The sequence below is a fragment of the Rhinopithecus roxellana genome, chromosome 11 (genome assembly GCF_007565055.1).
Source record: "Rhinopithecus roxellana isolate Shanxi Qingling chromosome 11, ASM756505v1, whole genome shotgun sequence".
In the NCBI taxonomy this organism is placed as follows: domain Eukaryota; kingdom Metazoa; phylum Chordata; class Mammalia; order Primates; family Cercopithecidae; genus Rhinopithecus; species Rhinopithecus roxellana.
In genome coordinates, this window is record NC_044559.1 from 82004293 (window position 1) to 82027044 (window position 22752).

Below are 22752 nucleotides of genomic sequence, written 5' to 3' on the forward strand. Positions count from 1 at the left end.
CCCCTCTGCCAAAGGGTCTTCAAAATCCCTCCAATAGCTAAAGTTCACAGTTGAGTCCAGAAACCAGATTATAGAGCTAAAAAATAGACTAGACAATATGAATCTGGTGAGTAAATAGTGGCCTGCGTAGGCAGAGAGCCTCTGCATCTCATAGGCTATTGGGTTTTCAAGCAAAAATACAGATTGCAAAGTCAGGATATAAAGATTTAGTAAAAACAAAAAACACTAAAGGTGCACATCCTTGCCCAGATAGAGCAATGAGAACACACACAAGGCATTCAGGCCCACCCAGTGCTGACACATCCCATCAGCTGTACCCATGAAGAGTTTTCTCCTGCTTCTTAGAAGGGAGGAACTTGAGATAGGAAAGAATGTGTACTTAAGAGTGTACATTAGGCTTGGCGTGGTGGCTCACACCTGTAATCCCAGCACTTTGGGAGGACAAGGCAGGCAGATCACTTGAGGTCAGGAGTTTGAGACCAGCCGGGCTAACGTGGTGAAACCCCATCTCCTCTGAAAATACAAAAATTAGCTGGGTGTGGTTGCACACACCTGTAATCCTAGCTACTCTGGAAGCTGAGGCATGAGAATCGCTTGAACCCAGGAGGTGGAGGTTCTAGTGAGCCGAGATCACAGCACTGCACTCCAGCCTGGGTGACAGAATGAGACTCCATCTCAAAAAAAAAAAAAAAAAAAGAGTATATTGAATACATTGTCTCAGTGAGTTTTTTCTCACTGAGTAATTGCCCCAGTACTTTTTCTCTATCCCTTAAGTCCTAAGTTAAAAAGAAAACTCTTGGCTGGTCATGGTGGCTCACGCCTGTAATCCCAGCACTTTGGGAGGCCGAGGTGGGCGGATCATGAGATCAGGAGATCCAGACCATCCTAGCTAACATGGTGAAACCCTGTCTCTACTAAAAATACAAAAAAATTAGCCGGGTGTGGTGGCGGGCTGAGATCGCGTCACTGCACTCCAGCCTGGGCGACAGAGCGAGACTCCGTCTAAAAAAAAAAACTCTCTAAGTCACCCAAATTACAGTGCGCAGGGCAGCTGAACCAGGCCAGCCATACCTTTGCAGAATTCCCTCTTGAGGTGCTTTATTCATACATGTTGTACTGTAGTCCCCCTCCACGGAGGTGTGAATAAAATAATTTCTTCCATACATCCTCCCAGTCCTCCCACCCCACCCTATATGTCTAGCCAGCTGCCCTTTTATTGAATAAGCCGTTCTTCAGTGCCTCTTATGAGAAATATCCACTATATCATATATATGAAATTCTGATATGTAAGTAGTCTATTTTATGAACTCTTCCATCTCACTGATCTGATTCTTTACTCACACACCAATTCCAGTTTATTTTTTTAACTTTAACTTTATAACAAATTTAAACTGGTGGGCTAGTATCTCTTCATTTTTCTTTTTCAAAAATACCTTTTCTTTTTCTTTTGATTTTTCTGATGTTGAAGTTTCCTATGAATTTTCATACATTTTGGCTAGTTTCTAATCCTCCCCCTGAACAAGTCATCCTTTTCCCATCTTCCATACATTCACACTAAAGCCTTTTAAAATGCCCTTCAGTAGGTGTTTTAATAATTTCTGCATAGATGATTTCTAACTTACATGTTTATTCACCCTAATCTTTCGATGAATACAGAGAAACTGCAGTAACTTAATGTAACGATTGACACAAAAGGATGGTACCTCCCCTACAGTCAGATTGTTATTTTATTCTCTGCTTATTTCATTTTGTAGTACTTACATCTCTAATATTGTTCATGATAATCCAGCATATTTAAAAAAATGTTTACACTTAAGATTCTCTCTTCTGGCCTGGCACAGTGGCTCAAGTCTATATAATCGCACTTTGGGAGGCCAATGTGGACAGATCACTTGAGGCCAGAAGTTTGAGACCAGTCTGGCCAACTTGGTGAAACCCCATCTCTACTAAAAATACAAAAATTAGCCAGGAATCATGGTGCATGCCTGTCATCTCAGCTACTCAGGAAGCTGAGGCAGGAGAATCACTTGAATCTGGGAAGTGGAGGTTCAAGTAGCCCCTCTGTACTCCAGCCTAGGCAACAGAGTGAGAGTCTGTCTGAAAAAGAAACCTCTCTCCTTTGACCCCTATTCCTCATGCTCCCCAGCCAGAATCTTCACCTTTAGCCAAATTCTTCTCCTTGTTGTTACCCAATAAATCCTGGTCCTCTTTGGCCATCCTGACCCCCAGAGGCCTCTCCTTTCTTCCAAGTCCTGAAGCATGTGTAGCAAATGTGTGTAATATTCAAATGATCCATTTGTCACTAAGCCAACCTGATACAGTTATATCATTCTTTTTTTTTCATTCACCCTTCCCTCTCCTTTTCCTCACCTCACCTGAGATGTCTACATGTTTCAGGCTGCATCCTGTACTTCCTTTTTCCCTTTCTTTTTTTTTTTTTTTGAGACAGAGTCTCACTCTGTCGCCCAGGCTGGAGTGCTATAGTGAGATCTCGGCTCACTGCAACCTCCACCTCCCGGGTTCAAGTGATTCTTGTGTCTCAGCCTCTCAAGTAGCTGGGATTACAGGTGCCCGCCACCACGCCCAGCTAATTTTTGTATTTTTTTAGTAGAGATGGGTTTTGACTATGTTGGCCAGGCTGGTCTTGAACTCCTGACCTCAAGTGATCCGCCTACCTTGGCCTCCCAAAGTGCTGGGATTACAGGCGTGAGCCACCTCACCCAGCCCTGCACTTTCTCGAACCCCTTATTTTGCTAACAATTATGTTTTCCCACCACACCCAGACTGTTTCTGCTCTTACTGGAATATTTTACAAGTGGGGTTTGAGGTAAAAACTAAAAAATTTCCAGTAGTGAAAATTATACTTGAAAATCCCTTTAGTGCAAACTGACTGGCTGATAGCATAGTCTACTTGGCAACAAGCAGATTTGTTACTCCGTTCACTTCCCCCACTTGTCTCTGGGAATATGCCCTTTGAGTGGAACGGTGGGTGGCTGGCACCGTTTCAATGGTGATCTTATTGGCTCTCTCATTTGTTGAGCCACACAGCTGTATTCTTGTCATCTAAATGCCCTAAAGATGATAGCACATCATATTTAAGTTCTTCCCATTTTCCTGGCCTTCCCAAGTCCCACTACCTCCTTGAAGCTTCTGCAGATATTCCACAGCGAGCCTTCTCCTTTCAGGATCTCTCTGGCCTTCAGAGCTGCTTTTTGGTCTTGGTAAGTATCAATGTGGTGCTTGTGTTTTTCAGAGCAACTCACACACTAGGAGCATGGATTCTAGAGGGGCTTGAAACTTGATCCTATCACCTACTAGCTGTGTGATCTTGGACAATTGGCCCCTTGGATGTCTTCATTTTCCTCATCTGTGAAATGGGTTTCTACCTTACCGAATTCTTATAAAGATTACATGAGTTAATATTTCTAAGTACTTAAAACAGTGCCTAGCCCAAAGTACGCACTATATGTTTTTCAGGTTGTATCCTTTTACTTAATATTGGAGTTCCTGTTGAATGTAGCTAAAGAAGGAAGGGCCGGGTGCGGTAATCACGCCTGTAATCCCAGCACTTTGGGAGGCCGAGGTGGGCGGATCACGAGGTCAGGAGATCGAGACCGTCCTGGCTAACATGGTGAAAACCCGTCTCTACTAAAAAAAATACCAAAAAATTAGCCGGGCGTGGTGGCGGGCGCCTGTAGTTGCAGCTACTCGGGAGGCTGAGGCAGGAAAATGGCGTGAACCCGGGAGGCGGAGCTTGCAGTGAGTCGAGATGGCGCCACCCTACTCCAGCCTGGGCCACAGAGTGAGATTCCGTCTCAAAAAAAAAAAGGAAGAAGAAAATAGTGTAGGAGAGAGCTTACTATTAACTGAGTCAAATGAATTGGCACCTTTTTTGTCCTCCAAAACGCAAAACCTACTCCTTTTAATAATAATTTTAAAAAACAAAAACAGTTCTCAATTTCCCTGACTTCACAGAAACCTCGTAAGTGATCTTCACTGAAGATCAGTTATGAAGTTTCTCTCAGTTACCACTAACTGCAGTTAACGTGCTGACATTTTTATACTAAAAACTATGAGGCTGAATTCTCGAGTACTTTCTTGATTAGGCACTGAAAAAAGACAAGCTTGCAGAAAATGAGTTGGCAACTTGGCACCCCCCCGGGTGTTTTTCCAAAGGCAGTTCTCAGGCAATGTGTTGAGTGAATGCTGTAAGAGACCCACTTGTGTAGGCCTCACAATCATCAGCTCCTTGCTTAGTAGCTTCTTAAAATGTCCCCTGGGTATTCTATGAATTTGTTTTTCTATAATAATGATTGTAACCTCCTCAAGGTCAAAGGACTATGACTGCTGAGACTTTGTAACCCCTGGCATAGAGCTGGAAATACTGCACAGCTCAATAATTTCCTGCTGATAGATTGATTGTTAAGATGGGTAGGACCAAGCAATGTTTAGATGCTGCCAAACCATAGTGGGAGAAAACCTACAAATAATAGTAAAACTCCCCACGATTCCTTTCTACTCTGTCTTCACTGGTGCAACCCACAACTAAACACTGATTCCATCCTAGTTTCTCTCATCCCATAATGAAGGGGAGTAAAAGCTGGGAAGGAAACAGAAGTGAAAAGCCTGGATCATCCAGTTTAGAGGTTTACTGAGTGAGTGTTGAGTCCTTTTAGGAGAAAGCATGGTCTCCCTGAATCTTCCATTTGAAGGAGCTGAAAGAGAGAGTGACTTCTATGGCATTAGTCAACACCAGGGGGCAGGAGAGAAAGCTGTATGAATGGAACAGGCGCAACCTGAAAGGGTGGTGTGAGTAAATGGCATAAGCATGTGAACATTTCCACCACAGTTCTTGGCACCTAGCAGTACGCTATATGTGTTAGTTGAACCTCAAAGTTTTAATGCCCTTGAAAAATTATTTCTTAGTTAAGTCATGTATGTTCATTGTAGAAAAATTAAAAAAAAAGCAACAAAACAACATAGACATTTTTAATTACTCATAATCTCACCATTCCAAAATGAACTGTTCACATTTCTGTAGAGCACATTCTGTTTTCTATGCATGGATACCTTTCCCTTAAAATGCGATCACCATAAATTGTTATTTATATTTCTCTATAGTTTTAACTGGTAGTATTTACTATTTAGCTCAACACATAATTATGGGTAGAGGAAAAGAATACCTAGGGTTCTAGTTTTGGCTCAGACCTAGCCAGCCCCTGGCAAGCAGCTTGACCTCTCTAAGCTTTCAGTTCCTCATCTGTGAAATAAAGAGTTTGATGCCTATCACCTCCTTCTACCTCCATAATTCTAACCATTGATGGGTCATTAAAATAAGACAATATGGTGCAGCGGTTATTACTCTGGCATTAGCCAGGCTCTCATCCCTGCTCTACCTGTGAGATCCTGGGCAGGTGTTTTTTTTTTTTTTGTATTGTTTTGTTTTTTTTAAGACAGAGTCTTGCTCTGTTGCCCAGGCTGGAGTGCAGTGGCACAATCTCAGCTCACTGCAACCTCTGCCTCCTGGGCTCAAGTGATTCTCCTGCCTCAGCCTCCAGAGTAGCTGAGAGTACAGGCGTGCACCAACGCTCCCAGCTAATTTTTGTATTTTTAGTAGAGACAAGGCGTCACCATGTTGGCCAGGCTGGTCTTGAACTCCTGGCCTCAAGTGATCCACTGGGCAGGTTTCCCGACCACTCAGTGTCTCCGTTTTCTTTTCTCTAAAATGGGATTAATAACTGGACATATCACGTAGGGCTGTTGTGAGGATTGAATTGATAGCACACAGTGTTTGGCACAGAGTAAAGGCTCAACAAGCAGCAGTTATTCTCAATATTTTAGCTCAGGCACCAGGCGCCTTGAGGTGATAGAGTAAAAACTCTAGCTGAGAGATCAAGCAGAAACTTAGGAATAGCCCGGGTTGAACACAGGAGCTGGGCATCGTGCTGAGTCTGTTCATTGGCACCATCTTACTTCATCCTCAGAACGTTACTATCTCCGTTTTACACATGAGGAAACGGAGGTTAGAACTTGCCTAGATTCGTGTAGCTAGTAAGTGTCAGTTCAAAGACCTTCCAGCTAGTTTTGGTTGAGCCAAAGGGGCTAGAAGACCTGCCATTAGTTAGATTTTCATTTCAAAAATAAAACCCAATCATGAAGTGCCTTTCCCAGTGATACTCAGCGTGATTTTTTTTCTTTCACACATACGGCTGTATGTGTGAAAAGGGTCATTTCTCTTCCGGCTTTAGTGTTCCCCGCAGGGGAGAAAATTGAAGAATAGACAGAAATACAAAGTGTCTTTTAATTAAATGCCACCTCGCTGTTTTATGGGGCTCGTAGGCTTTCCTAACAACATTTGTTAAAAGCATGAAGCCAGTTTGGGATCGCGCAGGCTAAGATGAGGGAGAAATGCGGATACACCGGGCAATGAACAACATAAACATTTCAAATGCGATACACATTCGGATTGAGCCACATCTGTGTGCAGATTCAACTGCACTGCCCCACAAAGCTATTCCCAAGTAACAGCCGCCCCAAGCCTGAGGCACTGGCGCCCCGCCTGGGCGAGGCTGGCTGCGCTCTCTCTTGGCCGGCGCCCGCTGCATGCGGTACGTGCCTGCCCGGCCCCTCGCCCAGGGTTCCCGTTACGCGGCTGCGTCCAGCTGGCCGCGGAGTCCCAGAACCTCCCCGGGATGCCCATCTCGCGCTCTGCACGTCTGGCCCCGGGGCGATCATGTTGCCGGGGGCGAGGGCTCGCGCCCCAGCTGGGTGCTGGTTGGTCGTGCCTTGGTCCCGAGGCCCGGCGATTGGTCCCAGGGATTGGGTCACGTGCTTCGGAGCAGATAAGCGGCCTCTAGGCGCCGGGCCCTCAATCTCTCCCAGCGACCGCCGCGGGGGCAAGACCGGGAGCTGTGGTTCGAATTTGTGCAGGCAGTGGGTGCTGGCTTTCACGGTCCGCCGCCTGTCTGCCTAATGAGCTGCACCAGGTAGGTTCGCTGCACCTCTGCGCGCTAGGAACACAAGGGAACGCGCAGCTGTGGGGAAGTTGGGGGGCGTTTCAGTTCTGTCATCTCTGGAAATGGGCACCCCAGGGGAGGATAAGGGAACTGACTGCTTAGTTGAATCTGGCAACCGAGAGGCCTTGGAGGTGTAGAAATTTGACTCTATTTCTTAAGCAGAGACTATTTTAGCAATCAGCATCTTAAAGCAGAAGTTATCTTAACGTGAATCAGCTTGAGTTCTGATTTTCTCATGGATGCGGCTGTTCTTTTGGTCCTGCACAAATGTCGCAAAGACTCAGGCAGCTGAAGTGGTGAGAACAGCACTCTGACATTGCTGGTTAGGTGGTTTAGCTTGGAGGAAAAAAATTACAGGACAACGTTTGCATTCATTCGTCCTTCTTATCACAGTTTGCCATAGCAAAATCTCAAGAGTTTGAGCAAACGATTACTTTTAACTCTTGTCCAGGACTTAAAGTTCCAAGGAAATCACCCAAACTAAAACTGTCTTTCTATAAATGCAAAAAGCAAAAATAAAATAAAATAAAATAAAATAAAATAAAATAACTGCCATAGACTACTTTAAATAGGTTCTCCAAACATAGCTTAGCAGAAGACTTCTCTAAAAATCCTGCCTATTAACTATTATTAGAGCCACAAATATAGCTTTAGCTTTCATTTGTTTGTTCTAAGTTTGCAGGTCTCCCAGAAAAACCCCAGAGCTAATACAGTAAATTCTGCGAGTGTTATTACCCATTTTTGTGATAATGACCACTTGGATACATGTTTAGAGCTGCTGTGAGGAGAGTTACTAAAGCCAGACTGAGAAATGTCATGTACAGTATACACACACTTCTTACTTGTAAGGCTAAGATAGGGAAAAAAATCCTAATGCCATAAGCTTGGAAATATATAATGAGGGCTAAAGGCCAGAGAAAAGTCTTCTTTGTGGATGCTTCTTGGTTTAATATTGCTGAGCATAGTCATGTTTAAAACGTTAAATAGCTTTATTGTCTTTCTACTTATAAATGTCTATTAGAAAATGCCAAAAAAGGAACAAAAATGAAAATAGATAATCTATAGTCCTATCACCCAGAGATAATAATTATTACATTATTAGGAAAGGTGTATTTCTTATAGAGTTTTTCAATATTTATAAGTTTGCATATATATAATGTATATTTTAAAACACTCCAACTTTCAGGTAATCAGGTTTTCCACTTAAATGTGGACTTGTCATGGGCATCTCTTTAGATGAATTATCAATTACACAGTTTGTAAGTACATATGAATTATTGGCTTGTATTTCAGTGGTTATTTGTGAAAAATGAGGAAGAGCATGACAATCAAAGTACAAAGAGAATTCTTTGACTTCTTCTCTAGCCTTCTCACTCTCAAAACTGTTGCGTGTTATTTTTGTTTTTTTTTTTTTTTCAAGTGAATTACCTTACCAGAGAAGTGTCAATCAATTTAGCAGCAAAATAAGCCAAAGTAGCCAGAGGGAGCAGAGGGTCTGGAACTGAGACTTCTGAACCTGTCTGGCCATTAGAATCACCTGGGAAGCTTTAAGAACATATCCATCCCTTGGCCCTAGCCCCAGAAGTTCTGCCTCAGTGGTTCTGAGTCCTAGGAATTAGAAAGAAAGAAAAAAGAAGAAAGAGAGAGAGAGAACGAGAGGAAGAGAAAAATAAATGAAGGAAGGAAAGGAAGAAAGGAAGGAAAGGAAGCAGGGAAGGAGGGAAGAAAAGGAAGAAAGAAAACGAATTCCCCAGGCATAGTGACCAGACAGGTTTGAGGACCACTGGTCCAGAACAGAGCACACGGTTCTCAAGGCTGCCTTGGAGATAATCAAATCGAACCCTTTTATTTCTCAGATGGGGAAACTGAGACCCCCATCACCCTCTAAGTGTTTTAAGCAGTTAACACTTAGCCTTTAGCCAGCCAAGGGTAGAGGTAGACATAGAAAGAAGATCTGATCACTTAATACTGTTCTCTTTTACTATATATGATAGCACTTGCCTGATATCTACTGCACTGGCTATAATTCAGTCAGCACAAAAATAGTACATATGTATTTGGCACTGGGAAAGAGCACTTCCCATCCAGGTGATAATCCCTCTTCCCTTTGCATTCCAGAATGATCCAGGTTTTAGATCCACGTCCTTTGACAAGTTCAGTCATGCCCGTGGATGTGGCCATGAGGCTTTGCTTGGCTCATTCACCACCTGTGAAGAGTTTCCTGGGCCCTTACGATGACTTTCAAAGAAGACATTTTGTGAATAAATTAAAGCCTTTGAAACCATGTCTCAACATAAAACAGGAAGCCAAATCACAGAATGACTGGAAGTGCTCGCACAACCAAGCCAAGAAGCGTGTTGTGTTTGCTGACTCCAAGGGCCTCTCTCTCACCGCCATCCATGTCTTCTCTGACCTCCCAGAAGAACCAGCGTGGGATCTCCAGTTTGATCTCTTGGACCTTAATGATATCTCCTCTGCCTTAAAACGCCACGAGGAGAAAAACTTGATTTTAGATTTCCCTCAGCCTTCAACCGATTACTTAAGTTTCCGGAGTCACTTTCAGAAGAACTTTGTCTGTCTGGAGAACTGCTCGTTGCAAGAGCGAACAGTGACAGGGACTGTGAAAGTCAAAAATGTGAGTTTTGAGAAGAAAGTTCAGATCCGTATCACTTTCGATTCTTGGAAAAGCTACACTGATGTGGACTGTGTCTATATGAAAAATGTGTATGGTGGCTCAGATAGTGATACCTTCTCATTTGCCATTGACTTACCCCCTGTCATTCCAACTGAGCAGAAAATTGAGTTCTGCATTTCTTACCATGCTAATGGGCAAGTCTTTTGGGACAACAATGATGGTCAGAATTATAGAATTGTTCATGTTCAATGGAAGCCTGATGGGGTGCAGACACAGATGGCACCCCAGGACTGTGCATTCCACCAGACCTCTCCTAAGACAGAGTTAGAGTCAACAATCTTTGGCAGTCCGAGGATGGCTAGTGGGCTCTTCCCAGAGTGGCAGAGCTGGGGGAGAATGGAGAACTTGGCCTCTTATCGATGAATTAAGCAACAATGTAACTGGTCTTAACTTGTCGTATTCCCCCATGCAATCCTAGGTCTGTATTGCTCAATTTTAGGAAGCCTTTGCTACTCCCATCAGTAGATTTAGATTTGAGCTTTTGAGACCTGGCTATGGAAAAGAAAGCCACTTGAGAATTTAGTGTTGGGGTCTATACAGATGATGTTACCCAATTTGGCTTTGGAGGTTCAAGTAACAGGTTGAAAACTATTTTTATAAAGGTAATACTTTTTCAGTGCCCTTCCTCTTTCCCTCTCAATCCACTAGCTTTCATGTTGGGCAAGGAAAAGTTGAGGAAGGATGGCTGATGGTGATGGAAAGCTGTGTTAATGGTATGAGGAATGTGTGAAAAGTATACACAAAGGGCTCTGAAGCTCAAGTCAGAGGAGTGGGAGGTCTGATCATTGTTGGTGGAAAAAATGTAAGGTTATTTGTGTTTTTAAGTTGGTTTTACAATTCTTTCCTGGGGAAATTATTTCTGGAGGGGGAAAAGATCCATTCTACATATCCTTGTGGAGAAAAGTCAAATAACCTTTAAGAATGTGGGTGGTATTGGAGAAAGATGAATTATAGCTCTGGAGAATCAAAATCTTAAGTGAAGCCTTTCTGTTCAGATGTGATCTATAAAAAAATCATAATTTGGGGAAAGTTTTAGCAAATCTGGCTTTGCAGTCCTGATGTTATAAGTGACTTTGTGATCAAAATGTCAGGCTTGGGTTCTTGTTATAGAATGCTTGGCGTAGAAAAACCATGCCATCCTCAATGACTAACAACACGTAGGGACTTCATGTCATGTCAAAGATAGTTCTTTGCAAGTGCCTTGATTAAATCAGAAAACTGTCATCATTTAACCCAAATATCTGAATGGTCATCTGATAACTCATGAGTTTTTGTCCTCATAAGATGGTCCGCTCTGTACACAGGCAGTCCTCCTGCAATAATGTTGTATCTTTGAGACCATTGTCAGTGTACACAACTCACATCCTTCATATTGAAGGTGACTCATTTTTCTGCACACTTTTTTGATGTGATGTTTGACGTGAGGCCCGACACTAGGATTCTCAATGCAAGAATCCAGTACCTTGCACATAGAAGTAGCAACCCATCACTTGCCTATTTTCATCTTGCTGTTTTCTTTTTTTTAAAAAAAGGATATGACTTGTTTTGAATGTTTTGTATTATACTTGTTTTTGTGTGTGCATAAATTCATTCTGTAGGATCTTAAGAAAGGGAGTCCCAGAATGTTGCTTCTATTATTGTACACAACCACTGAGAAGTGTTACAAGAATGCAGTTAATTTTAACATGTGTGATGTGTCATGGTGGAAAAGTACTATTGGAATAGCTCTGCAGTGACAGAATTTGAAGTTTGGCTAGCATCCATACTTTTTTACTGTAAATATTTCACTCTCCTCTAGCTATCCTTGATGAGCTTCTCACTTCAAGAATAAATGTGTTTGATATAAGACCTGAGTATATTTTCTTTCCCAAAGCCACAGTCAAATAAGAAACTCAACTGACATTCTCATTTTTCGTTTAGGAACAACTGAGCAGAGTTAGTATGGACCGAGACATGGATCCATCTGAGGATATTCACAAGGCCCCAGTCTCATTAGTGAGCGCACTTCCTACCACCTGACCATTGGGGCTGGGGAGCAGGGGCAATAACTTGAGCTATTGCTACTGCTTCTTCCCCCACCCTGACTGTCCTCATCTATGGTTTTTGCTCACACACACACAATCTCTGCTGGGTCAGGGTTATGTTGGAGGCCATGTCTCAGCTTTAAAATGGGGAAGGAGTTGGTGTGGGAAAGGTTGGAGTGGCTTCTACTCTTAGGCTACAGCACATTCCTGAACGGGCAGAACTTGCAGCTGCACAGAGGGGCATAGGGAAGGAGCAGTAGGCATCAGTCCTGGAATGAAGGGAGCAGCACAGCTCCTTGGGGTGAGAGGCAGCAGGTCCATGAACCTAAGTTGTTGCTCCAGTTCGGCCTAAAATCTGCACAGTGTATCTAAAGAAAGATCTGCACCGTGTTGACCAATCTACTAAAAAGGTCCAATTATGAAGAATAAACTTTTATCATATCATAGAATCCTCTGTGTCAGAGCTGTAAACCACAGACCTGCAGGCTGTGTCTGGGCACAGATGTATTTTATATGACACGGGATTTTTAAAGAATTTATTGCCATGATATAACAATCCGCCAACTGCATTAAAAAATCTGGGTTTACTTCTTTTCCTGAAAAAATTGTAAGGTCTCCTCGCATGGCAACAAATACATGAAGTTGAATAGCAGCTGTGCCCCTTAGATGGGGCATGCATCCTAGATGGGTCATACTGCCTTGTTTTGGCCACAGTCTCCACCCATGGCTTCACTCTCTCACATTATCTGCCGAGCTCTGCAAGTGCTGGAATTTATAGCCCCTATTTTGTTTCCTCTCTATTTATGCTGATGGTTCGGTGGACTGCCCTGTTCCCAGGGGATGGAGAAAAATCAAACTTGGGTCTGACAGGGACCTCGAAGACATGGGGGCTCAAGTGCCTAACTTTATAAAAGAAGAAACTAAGATCCAGATAGGTGGAGTGACTTGTTTAAGGTAGTGTGGCCAGGGTGAGCCAGCTGAATGGTGACTTGTCACTTAGTGTCCCTCCTTCTGCTTCACACGGCCTCCTTGAAATCTCCCATGGAGGTTCCCCTTCTCCCACAGCCCGCTTCTTACAGGGGAGCTATTTCCAGGCAGGCATGACCAACTTGTGCTGGTCACCTGTGCCAGCTTGACTCAATTTTGGGGTGACCCTGGGCAGCTGATGAGGGAGGAGCTGGTCAAAGAGCAGGGTGTTCCTGGAGCTTTACTTCAAATAGAATTAACTGCATTTCACATCCTGCTATCTTGCCTAATAGTAGAAGCAACTTTGCTTTTAAAAATTTAACATGAGAGAATAACTTGAATTTGGAATGCATGCTATTCTGTTCCAAAAAATATGAAGTTTAATTTAGTTATTTAAGGAAGGACTATTTTTTTCCTCTAAATTGATGGCTCTCCTTTTAGTTCATCCCCAAACTGAAAGGCTGGAAATTTCTAGTGTGGGAGTGAACTGTGCATCTTTATCAATGTGAATCCAAAAGTTCTGCACAAGTTTGAGTGACCCTTCAAGCTGCAAAGGGAGAATCCCTTCCTCAGTGTTCATCTCTAGGTTCCTCATAGAGTTTTTTAGCAGCTACTGGGAGCTGTAATCTGAACAAACCCTCTCATTGGTGGGCAAGGATCCCAAACTCAGAGCAGTCCATGTGCACTGTTGCTGACTCCTGGCCTTGACCTTTCCCTCTTTCTGACAACGAGTGGACACCCATTCGTGGATTTGGGTGGTCCCTCTAAGCCAGTGGTCCTTAACTTTGGCTGCATAACAGATTCAACTGGCAAGCTTTACAAAATACTGATGCCTTCCCCTGAACCTCATAAGATTTTGATTTAATTGGTCCAAGTCATGGCCTGTGCATTGGACAGTTCTGAAAGTTTTCCAGATGTTTCCAATATGCATCAAGCTTGAGGACCTCTGATTTAAGCTGTGTGGAGTGTTTTCCACTGTCCTGATTCAGAGAACAGAGTCATATAATGGCTCAGAGGATTCCTCCACTCACTTACACACACACACACACACACACGCACACACACACACACGCGCACACACACACTCTAAATAAAAAAAATTAAAAATTAAAAATTAAAAAATAAAAAACCAAGAAACAACCAGATGGCGAAATAGAGGTCCATAGTGATTAAAACTTGCTGAAGATTACAGAAATAGTAGAGCCTGGCCTACTGCCCCTTCTCCAACACCTCCAGCCCTGCTCATACCATCTCCTGCTAAACAACCTGGACATGGACTTCTTAATTTTACTGATTGATTATCTCTTTTTCTCTTCTCTGATCCTTTGTGTATAGAAGTAGGTTAATGAGGAGGCTTTTTGGCACAAGTGGCATGATCCCTTGACTCACGTATCTTAAACTACAAAGGAAATAGATTATCCTACAATACAAGATGCAAGGTAGAGTGTTTTCAGAGTTGGTTAAGTCAGTGACTTAGACTCAGGTTATTTGCATTTTTTCATTTTACCATCCTCATTACTCTTTCTTTTTCTTTTCTTCCTTTCTTTTTTTTTTTTTTTTTTTTTGAGACAGTCTTGCTCCATCACCCAGGCTGGAGTGCAGTGGCACAATCTCAGCAACATCTGCAACATCTGCAACATCTGCCTCCTGGGTTCAAGTGATTCTTGTGCCTCAGCCTCCCAAGTAGCTGGGACTACAGGCGCGTGCCACCATACCCAGCTAATTTTTGTATTTTTAGTAGAGATGGGGTTTCACCATGTTGCCCAGGCTGGTCTTGAACTTCTGACCTCAAGTGATCTGCCCACCTCAGCCTTCCAAACTGCCAGGTTTACAGGTGTGAGCCACCGTGCCCAGCCGATCCTCATTACTCGTGATTGTCCCTGTGCTAACTTCCTAATGATAAGATAGCCACCATAGTTTCCAGGCATGATAAGCAGACACAATAGCCCCACCAGAAGAAGGAGCCTATCTCTTCCTTGTGTCACTTTTTTTATGGGTGAATAAACCTTGCCCAGAAGCTTTTCTTATCCTCCACTGCAGACTTGCAGACTTTCCCCTGTGTTTCACTGACCAAATTAAGTCACATAAGATTCTGTATGTGAACTAGTCTCTGAACAGGAAAGTGGGACTTCATGATTGGCTCAGACAAGTCAGGATTCCCACCCCACAACTGCCCACTCAATCAGGGGTCAGAGAAGGTCTAGCCTTCTGAAACACCAAGTCGTTTAGTGGAAGGATACTGGAACTCCATCACGTGGCTCCCCTTGACACAGGCGTTCATAAATGTTGAGGCCCATTGTTTCAGCAGCAACTCAAAAACAATTATTCACAGGGCCAAGGTAATATGAACCAACTTTTTAGTTTGTAATTAAGGATAGATTTGAGTTATCCAGAGAAGCAGATGAACCACATACTTTTCACATGTTAAGAGATTAGGTCTGGAGTCAGGCAGAACTAGATTTAAATCTCTATCCCACCAGTTTTGTGGTGCAACCTTCATCAAGTGACTTAATATCTCCAAGTCTCAGTGTTCCCATCTTTAAAATGTCCTACCTGACAGAGTGATTATGAGAATAAAGTGAGATCATGGAAATGATGTGCTTAACAAAGTATTTGGCCAATGGTATGTAATAAATAAATATGTATTGTCTGTCACTAATACTAATGATAAAAAGTTTCCCCACAATTTTTTCTTTTCACAGTGTGGTTTTTGAATAAGGACTTAGTACTAATATTAGTATTCTGTGTTACTGGTTGGGACAGTACAGTATCTGAATAGCACTGTAGTAAGGGTCACTCATTCATACAACAAATATTAATAGAGCACTAATTATATGTTTGGCACTGAATATATAGTGATGAACAAGACAAAACAAATATGATTTCTGCTGTCATGGAGCATGAGTGCTGGAGACATTTTTCACATCTCACCCCTATCACTTCATAGTAACACCCCAGCTGGATAATTCTGGGTAAGTTGCATTATCACTCAAATCTCAATTTAGTCCTCTATGAAATGGGTTGATTATTTACAAGCTTGTTGTGAGGCTTAATAACAACAATGGTGTAGTAGTCAATTCTCATGCTCCTAATAAAGACATACCCAAGACTGGGTAATTTATAAAGGAAAGTGGTTTAATGGACTCACAATTCCGTATGGCTGGGGAAACCTCACAATCATGGCAGAAGGCAAAGGAAGAGCAAAGGGACGTCTTACATGGTGGCAAGCAAGAGAACTTGGGCAGGGGAGCTCCCATTTATAAAACCATCAGATCTCTTGAGACTTATTCACTACCACGAAATCAGTATGGGGGAAACTGCCCCCACGATTCAATTATCTCTACTTGGCCCTGCCCTTGAGACATGAGGATTACTACAATTCAACATGAGATTTGGGTAGGGCAGCCGAACCATATCAAGTAGCTTATAATTATATAATCCTTATTATGTGGTCAGCACTGTTCTAAGTGATAGCCTCATTTAACTCTCACAACAGTTCTATGAGGTGGTTTCTCTTATTAACCTCATTTTACAGATGAGGAAACTGAGGCACAAACAAGATTTGTGACTTGTCTAAGGTCAGAGGGTTAGTAAGTGTTGGAGCTAAGACTTGAGCTCAAACTTAAAGTTTGTGGTCACAACATTTACACTGTGATACTTCATTCATAGTGTACCTTTTAAGTATTTTGTATATTTGTATTTAACCCAATTCTTGATATATTTGAGTTGATGCATACTATTTTTATTATTTATTTTGTATTTGACCCATTTGTTTATGTTCTTTTTCATTTCTTTCTTGTCTTCTTTTGGATTTTTTTGTTATTCAATTTTTTCCAGTTTATTAACTTGTTAGTTACAGATTCTTTTCCTTTTCTTTTAGTGATTACCCTAGTGATTACAACACACATCTTTGATTCTTACAGTATAGTGAAAATGATCATTTTGACATCTCCTTCGATAAAGCTAGGACCTTAAGCACTTTACTATCCTCCTATCATTTGCATTTTTATTATATATTTTAATTCTAAATATACTTTAAGCCCCATGACATAGGATCATGTTGTTTTGTTCAGTCACCATTTTTTTTTTTTTTTTATTTTTCTGTGTTTTACTCCTTCTGTTATTCTTTCTATATTTCTATGTTTCCATCTTGGATCATTTTTCCTTTGGCCTGAAAAAAATCCCTTTAGTATTTCTTTGAATATATGTTTGTTGGTGAAGAAGTCTCTCAGTTTTTGTTTAATTGAAAACATCTTTAGCTTTCATTTTTGAAGAGTTTCAGTAAATATATACTTCTAGGTATGGATTTAGGTGGAGATTAGAAAATTCTCTGCTATTATCTGTTCAAATATTTCTTCTGTCTCATGTTCTTTCTCTTCTCTTTCTGGGACTCTGATTAGACTTATGTTATATGTTTTCACTTTGCCCCACTGTCTTATCCTCTTTTCTCTATTTCCCACTCTTTTTTCTGTCTGGACTTCAGTTAATATATTTACTATTGACTTGTTTTCCAGTTCACATAGCCTTTCTTTGGCTATGTCTAATTCTGCTTTAAATACATTCCTGCATTTTTAAATTTCAGCTATATTTTTGAGTTAAAATTTTTATTTATTTTTTATAGTTCCCAATTTTCTGTGAACATCTTCATTTTTCATCCATTTCCCCCCTTTCCTCTATTTTTCTTGGAAATAGTTATGATAGCTAATCTCAAAGTACTTGTTTACTAATTCCAAAATCTGAATCTCCTGTGGGTCTGATTCTGTTATATATTTTTTCTTCTTCTTTTTTTTTATGTGGTCTTGCCTCTTGGTATTCTAGTAATATTTGATTAAATGACAAGTATCATGTATACCAAAAATAGATATTAAAAATTTAAGGGCTGGGCATGGTGGCACATGCCTGTAAACCAAACGCTTTGGGAGGCCGAAGTGGGTGGATCACTTGAGCTCAGGAATTCAAGACCACCCTGGGCAACTTAGCAACACCCTGTCTCTATGGATAAATAAATAAATAAATGAATAAACCCACGAAAATTAGCTAGGTGTTGTGGTGTGGGCCTGTAGTCCCAGCTACCTGGAAGACTGAGGTGGGAGGATCCCTTGAGCCAGAGAGGTTGAGGCTGCAGTGAGCTGTGATCATGCCACTGCACACCAGCCTGGGTGCCAGAGTAAGAGCCTGTTTAAAAAAAATTTTTTTTCAAGAAAATAGATGAAAAGACAGAGAATTTTGCCAGATGTATAATCTTCCTTCAGAGAATATTTACTCTTTCTTCTGCCAGACAGATTCAGGGCTGCTTGCCTCAGTCCAATCAGGGATTGAACTGAGTCAAGGCAAAGTTGCAGTCTTGGTAAAGCTGTATTTATCTTTGGTTCACCTCTGCTTCTAATCTACGACCTTCTAAAGCTGAGAGTTTGATGTTTGCTGCAGGGTTCCTCTTCCTGGAAGGTTTTGAACTCCAATCTTTGTTTCCTCAGCACACTGAGTCTGCCAGAAGTCCACTCTGCTTTTCAGGCTTTCTGGTGAGCCTCTTAGCTTCCTTCCCTCTTTCTCCTTTCCTTCAGAGTTTGGCAAACATCTCGAGTGGAAAATGAGCTGAGCGTTAGATTCAGTTTTCCACATACACCCTCCTCACCAGGATATTGACTTCTGAATTCTTAAGTTTTCTTCTTCCCAGCTCTATGAGGCCATCGATAGCTCTATCAGTGCTATTGGCCTTCTTCCCAGGCAACACTCAGCTTCTCAGCTTTTTGCTTTCCCAGAATCAGCAAACACATCCAAGTAAGAAAAAAAAAATGCTGCAGTATGTCAGCTCAACCTGACTATAAAGTCCCACTTGTTTAAGTAGCTCTTTAATGCCTTTAAATGACTTTTTTTGGTATTTTTTTCCTGCATTTTTAGTTGACCTGTGTGTTATTATTGATCTGCCTCAAAGCTCCTCTCACGTTCAGAAGTGGAAGTCCATCAGATCTTTGATTCTCTCTGTATAGTTTCTGCTTATTTCAAGCCCTGGTTGTCTCAGAAACTCTCTAATGTCTTCAAAAAAGTTTGGGGGTATTTTTTTAATGGCTTCTAATTATTCTCATCAGGAACATTAGTTTATGGCAAGTTACTTTGTCATAACCTTACATGTATCTTAAATGAAATAACTTGTATAAAGCACTTAGTCCAGTGTCTCATCCTATTCTAAGAGGAAGAGAATAAGTATACTTTATTATCATAAAAATTGAAGAGTATAACTAGGCTGGTAGCCTGGCAGGAAAATTATTTCACCTCTGCTCTCTGAGAATATTCTAGGGATTATTCTAGTACCTAAAGAAGTGTTTGATAGCATCCCCAAAGTTATACCTTGTAAAACATGACCAAGATGACTTTGGCCTTTAAAATTTAAAATTAAAGTCTAGATTGCCTTCTCCCAAATCCTGCCAGTACAAAACATCTAAAAATGCTAGATAAAATGCTTTCTAATTATATCTTTAGAATTATTGGCTGAGCTGGGAAGAGTAAGGATGGCCTTAAAGGCCTTCTCTGCCCTCCTAAATGAAAAGCAAAAGCAGGTCTTTAGAGAGGTAAATGTGTATTGAAGCTAGCACCTGTCCTGAAGTTATTTGCTAATCCCCAGGATACCAACATTTGTTTTTAACAGCTATGACTGCTAAGGGGACAGAAGACAAAGGATTAGGGCCCATTAAAGTGTGTGGGTGGATTGGGAGTGTCATAGTTAATATCTAGTATAGCTAAGACCTAGAAAGGACACACTCTCAGTAAGAAAATAACTTTTACAGAGAAATTCAGCTAGGAAAGATGCCTGTCTCAACATTAGCTTTAGATGTTAGGTGAGTGCAAAAGTAATTGTGGTTTTTGCATTGTTGGGATTTACCGTTTGATATTGGAATACATTCTTAAATAAATGTGGTTATGTTATACATCATTTTAATGGGCATTTCTTGCTTTACAATTTTTTTTTTTTTTTGCTAATGACTTGTTACTTGCTGTTTACTTTATGTTTATTTTAGACTATGGAAATGATATTAGACAAAAAACAAATTTGAGTGATTTTCTTATTCGGGTTCAAAAGGGGTTGTAAAGCAGCGGAGACAACTTGCGACTTCAGCAACACATTTGGCCCAGGAACTGCTAACGAATGTACAGGGTAGTGGTGGTTCAAGAACTTTTGCAAAGGAGATAAGAGCCTTAACGATGAGGAGCATAGTGGCTGGCCATCACAAGTTGACAATGACAGATTGAGAGCAGTCATCGAAGTTGATCCTCTTACAACTACATAAGAAGTTATCTAAGAACTCACCGTCGACCATTCTACAGTCATTTGGCATTTGAAGCAAATTGGAAAAGTGAAAAAGCTTGAAAAGTGGGTGCCTCATGAGCTGAGCGAAAATTTAAAAAATAGTCACTCTGAAGTGTTGTCTTCTCTTACTGTACGCAATGACAATGAACCATTTCTTGATTGGGTTATGGCGTATCTGAAAAAGTGGATTTTATGCAACAACTGGTGATGACCAGCTCAGTGGTTGGACCAAGAAGCTCCAAAGCATTTCCCAAAGCCAAACTTGCACCAGAAAAAGGTCATGGTCACTGTATGGTGGTCTGCTGCCAGTCTGATACACTACAGCTTTCTGAATCCTGGCAAAACCATTACATCTGAGAAGTATGCTCCAGCGAATCAACGAGATGCATTGAACATCACAATGACTGCAGCCAGCACTGGTCAACAGAAAGGGCCCAATTCTGCTTCATGACAATGCCCTACCACACATCACACAACCAACGCTTTAAAAGTTGAATGAATTGGGCTACGATGTTTTGCCTCATTGGCCATATTCACCTGACCTTTCACCAACCGACTATTTTCACTTCTTTGTGCATCTCGACAACTTTTTGCAGGGAAAACGCTTCCACAACCAGCAGGATGCAGAAAATGCTTTCCAAGAGTTTGTTGAATCCCAAAGTATGGATTTTTATGCTACAGGAATAAACAAACTTATTTCTCATTGGCAAAAATATGTTGATTGTAATGGGTCCTATTTTGATTAATGAAGATATGTTTGAACCTAGTTATAATGATTTGAACTGCAATTACTTTTGCACCAACCTAATAGATGGAAAAAAAGCCCCAATCAACTCTTCCTAAAATTCATAACCACAATCTGGCCCTCTCATGGATTTACAACCTGAATTCATATTCTTTGTGCTCTGAAAAACCTCACGCCCAGAATTTATTAAAAAATGGTTCTTGGTGGCTGGGCGCCGTGGCTTATGTCTGTAATCCCAGCACTTTGGGAGGCTGAGGCGTGTTGATTACTTGATCAATATGGTGAAACCCCATCTCTGCTAAAAAATGCAAAAATTAGCCGGGCGTGGTGGTGCACGTCTGTAATCCCAGCTACTCGGGAGGCAGGAGAATAGCTTGAACCTGGGAGGCGGAGGTTGCCGTGAGGTGAGATTGCGCCATTGCACTCCAGTCTGGGACACAGAGTGAGACTCTGTCTCAATAAATAAATGAATAAATAAATAAATAAGATCCTTGGTTGCAGTACCCAGGTGCTCAGTAAAAGCAAGCACACATGCTCTCTATGAGTGCCTTCAGCCTAAACCTCAAGGAATTTTCATTAAATATAAGCTCACACACACAAGCAATAGACAGACAAATCTTTTTTTTTTTTTTGAGATGGAGTCTCGCTCTGTCGCCCAGGCTGGAGTGCAGTCGCGATCTCGGCTCACTGCAAGCTCCGCCTCCCGGGTTCACGCCATTCTCCTGCCTCAGCCTCCTGAGTAGCTGGGACTACAGGCGCCCGCCACCACACCCGGCTAATTTTTTGTATTTTTTTTAGTAGAGACGGGGTTTCACCGTGGTCTTGATCTCCTGACCTTGTGATCCGTCCGCCTCGGCCTCCCAAAGTGCTGGGATTACAGGAGTGAGACACTGCGCCTGGCCTGAAAGACAAATCTTTGAGAAAATGAATGAAGATAAAAGTGAGAACACTAGAATGGGATTTTTTTTTTTTTTTTTTTTTTTTTTTTGAGATAGAGTCTCGCTCTGTCTCCCAGGCTGGAGGTGATCTCGGCTCTCTATAAGCTCCACCTCCCGGGTTCTCGCCATTCTCCTGCCTCAGCCTCCCGAGTATGGGACTACAGGAGCCCGCCACCACGCCTGGCTAATGTTTTGTATTTTTAGTAAAGAAGGGGTTTCACCGTTAGCCAGATGGTCTTGATCTCCTGACCTTGTGATCCGCCTGCCTTGGCCTCCCAAAGTGCTGGGATTACAGGCGTGAGTCACCGTGCCCGGCCGGGAATTTTTTTTAAATATCATAGCTGTAGGTAATGCAGAAATGAAAAAAATAATAATAAAGTATTGTGAATAACTTTAATATATCTGAAAACTTAGATAAAATGGAAACATTCCTTAAAAAGTATATTGTATCAAAATGATCTCAGTAAGAAACAGAAAACTTGACTAGTTCTATAAACATATAAGATTAGTGTTTAAGACTTGTAGTTTAAAATCTACCCACAAATAAAATACCTGGCCCAGATGTTTTTATAGATGTTTTGTATCAAACATTCAAAGGCCAAATATCTTTGATCTTACACAAAATATTTCAGAGTATATAAAAAAGGGGGAAACATTGCCCAACTTATTTATGAGTTAGCATAACCTTGATACTGAAATCTTACAAGAACAGTAAGGGAAAGGAAAATTAAGCCAATCTTGCAAATAGGTAGATGCAAAAAATTTTTACCCAATTAAATTATTAAAATAAATCCAATAATGTATTTTAAAATGTATTATGATCAAGTTGGGCTTATTCCAAGAATATAAGATTGGTTCAACATTAGAACTTCCATTATGTTAATTGGCCACATAAATAGATTAAAGGAATAAAAATATACAGTCAACTCAATGAATACCAAAAATGTTTATGAAATTTCCCACTATTAATGAAAAAAATTCAAGCAACAAATAAGGGGAAATTTTCTTAGTTTGAAAAAAGGATATCTACCAAAAGGAAAAACAATTAAAACCTGCTACAAACAT

At 41.3% G+C, this 22752-nt stretch overlaps 1 protein-coding gene across 1 annotated transcript; it reads left to right on the plus strand.

Moving 5' to 3' along the window:
* The first annotated feature begins 6845 nt into the window (after window positions 1–6845).
* PPP1R3C (protein phosphatase 1 regulatory subunit 3C) lies at window positions 6846–11557 on the plus strand. Its single transcript, XM_010387096.2, has 2 exons — window positions 6846–6986; window positions 9135–11557. The coding sequence occupies exons 1-2, from the start codon at window positions 6973–6975 to the stop codon at window positions 10072–10074; spliced, it is 954 nt and encodes a 317-aa protein (XP_010385398.1). The 5' UTR covers window positions 6846–6972; the 3' UTR covers window positions 10075–11557.
* Window positions 11558–22752: the final 11195 nt, after the last annotated feature.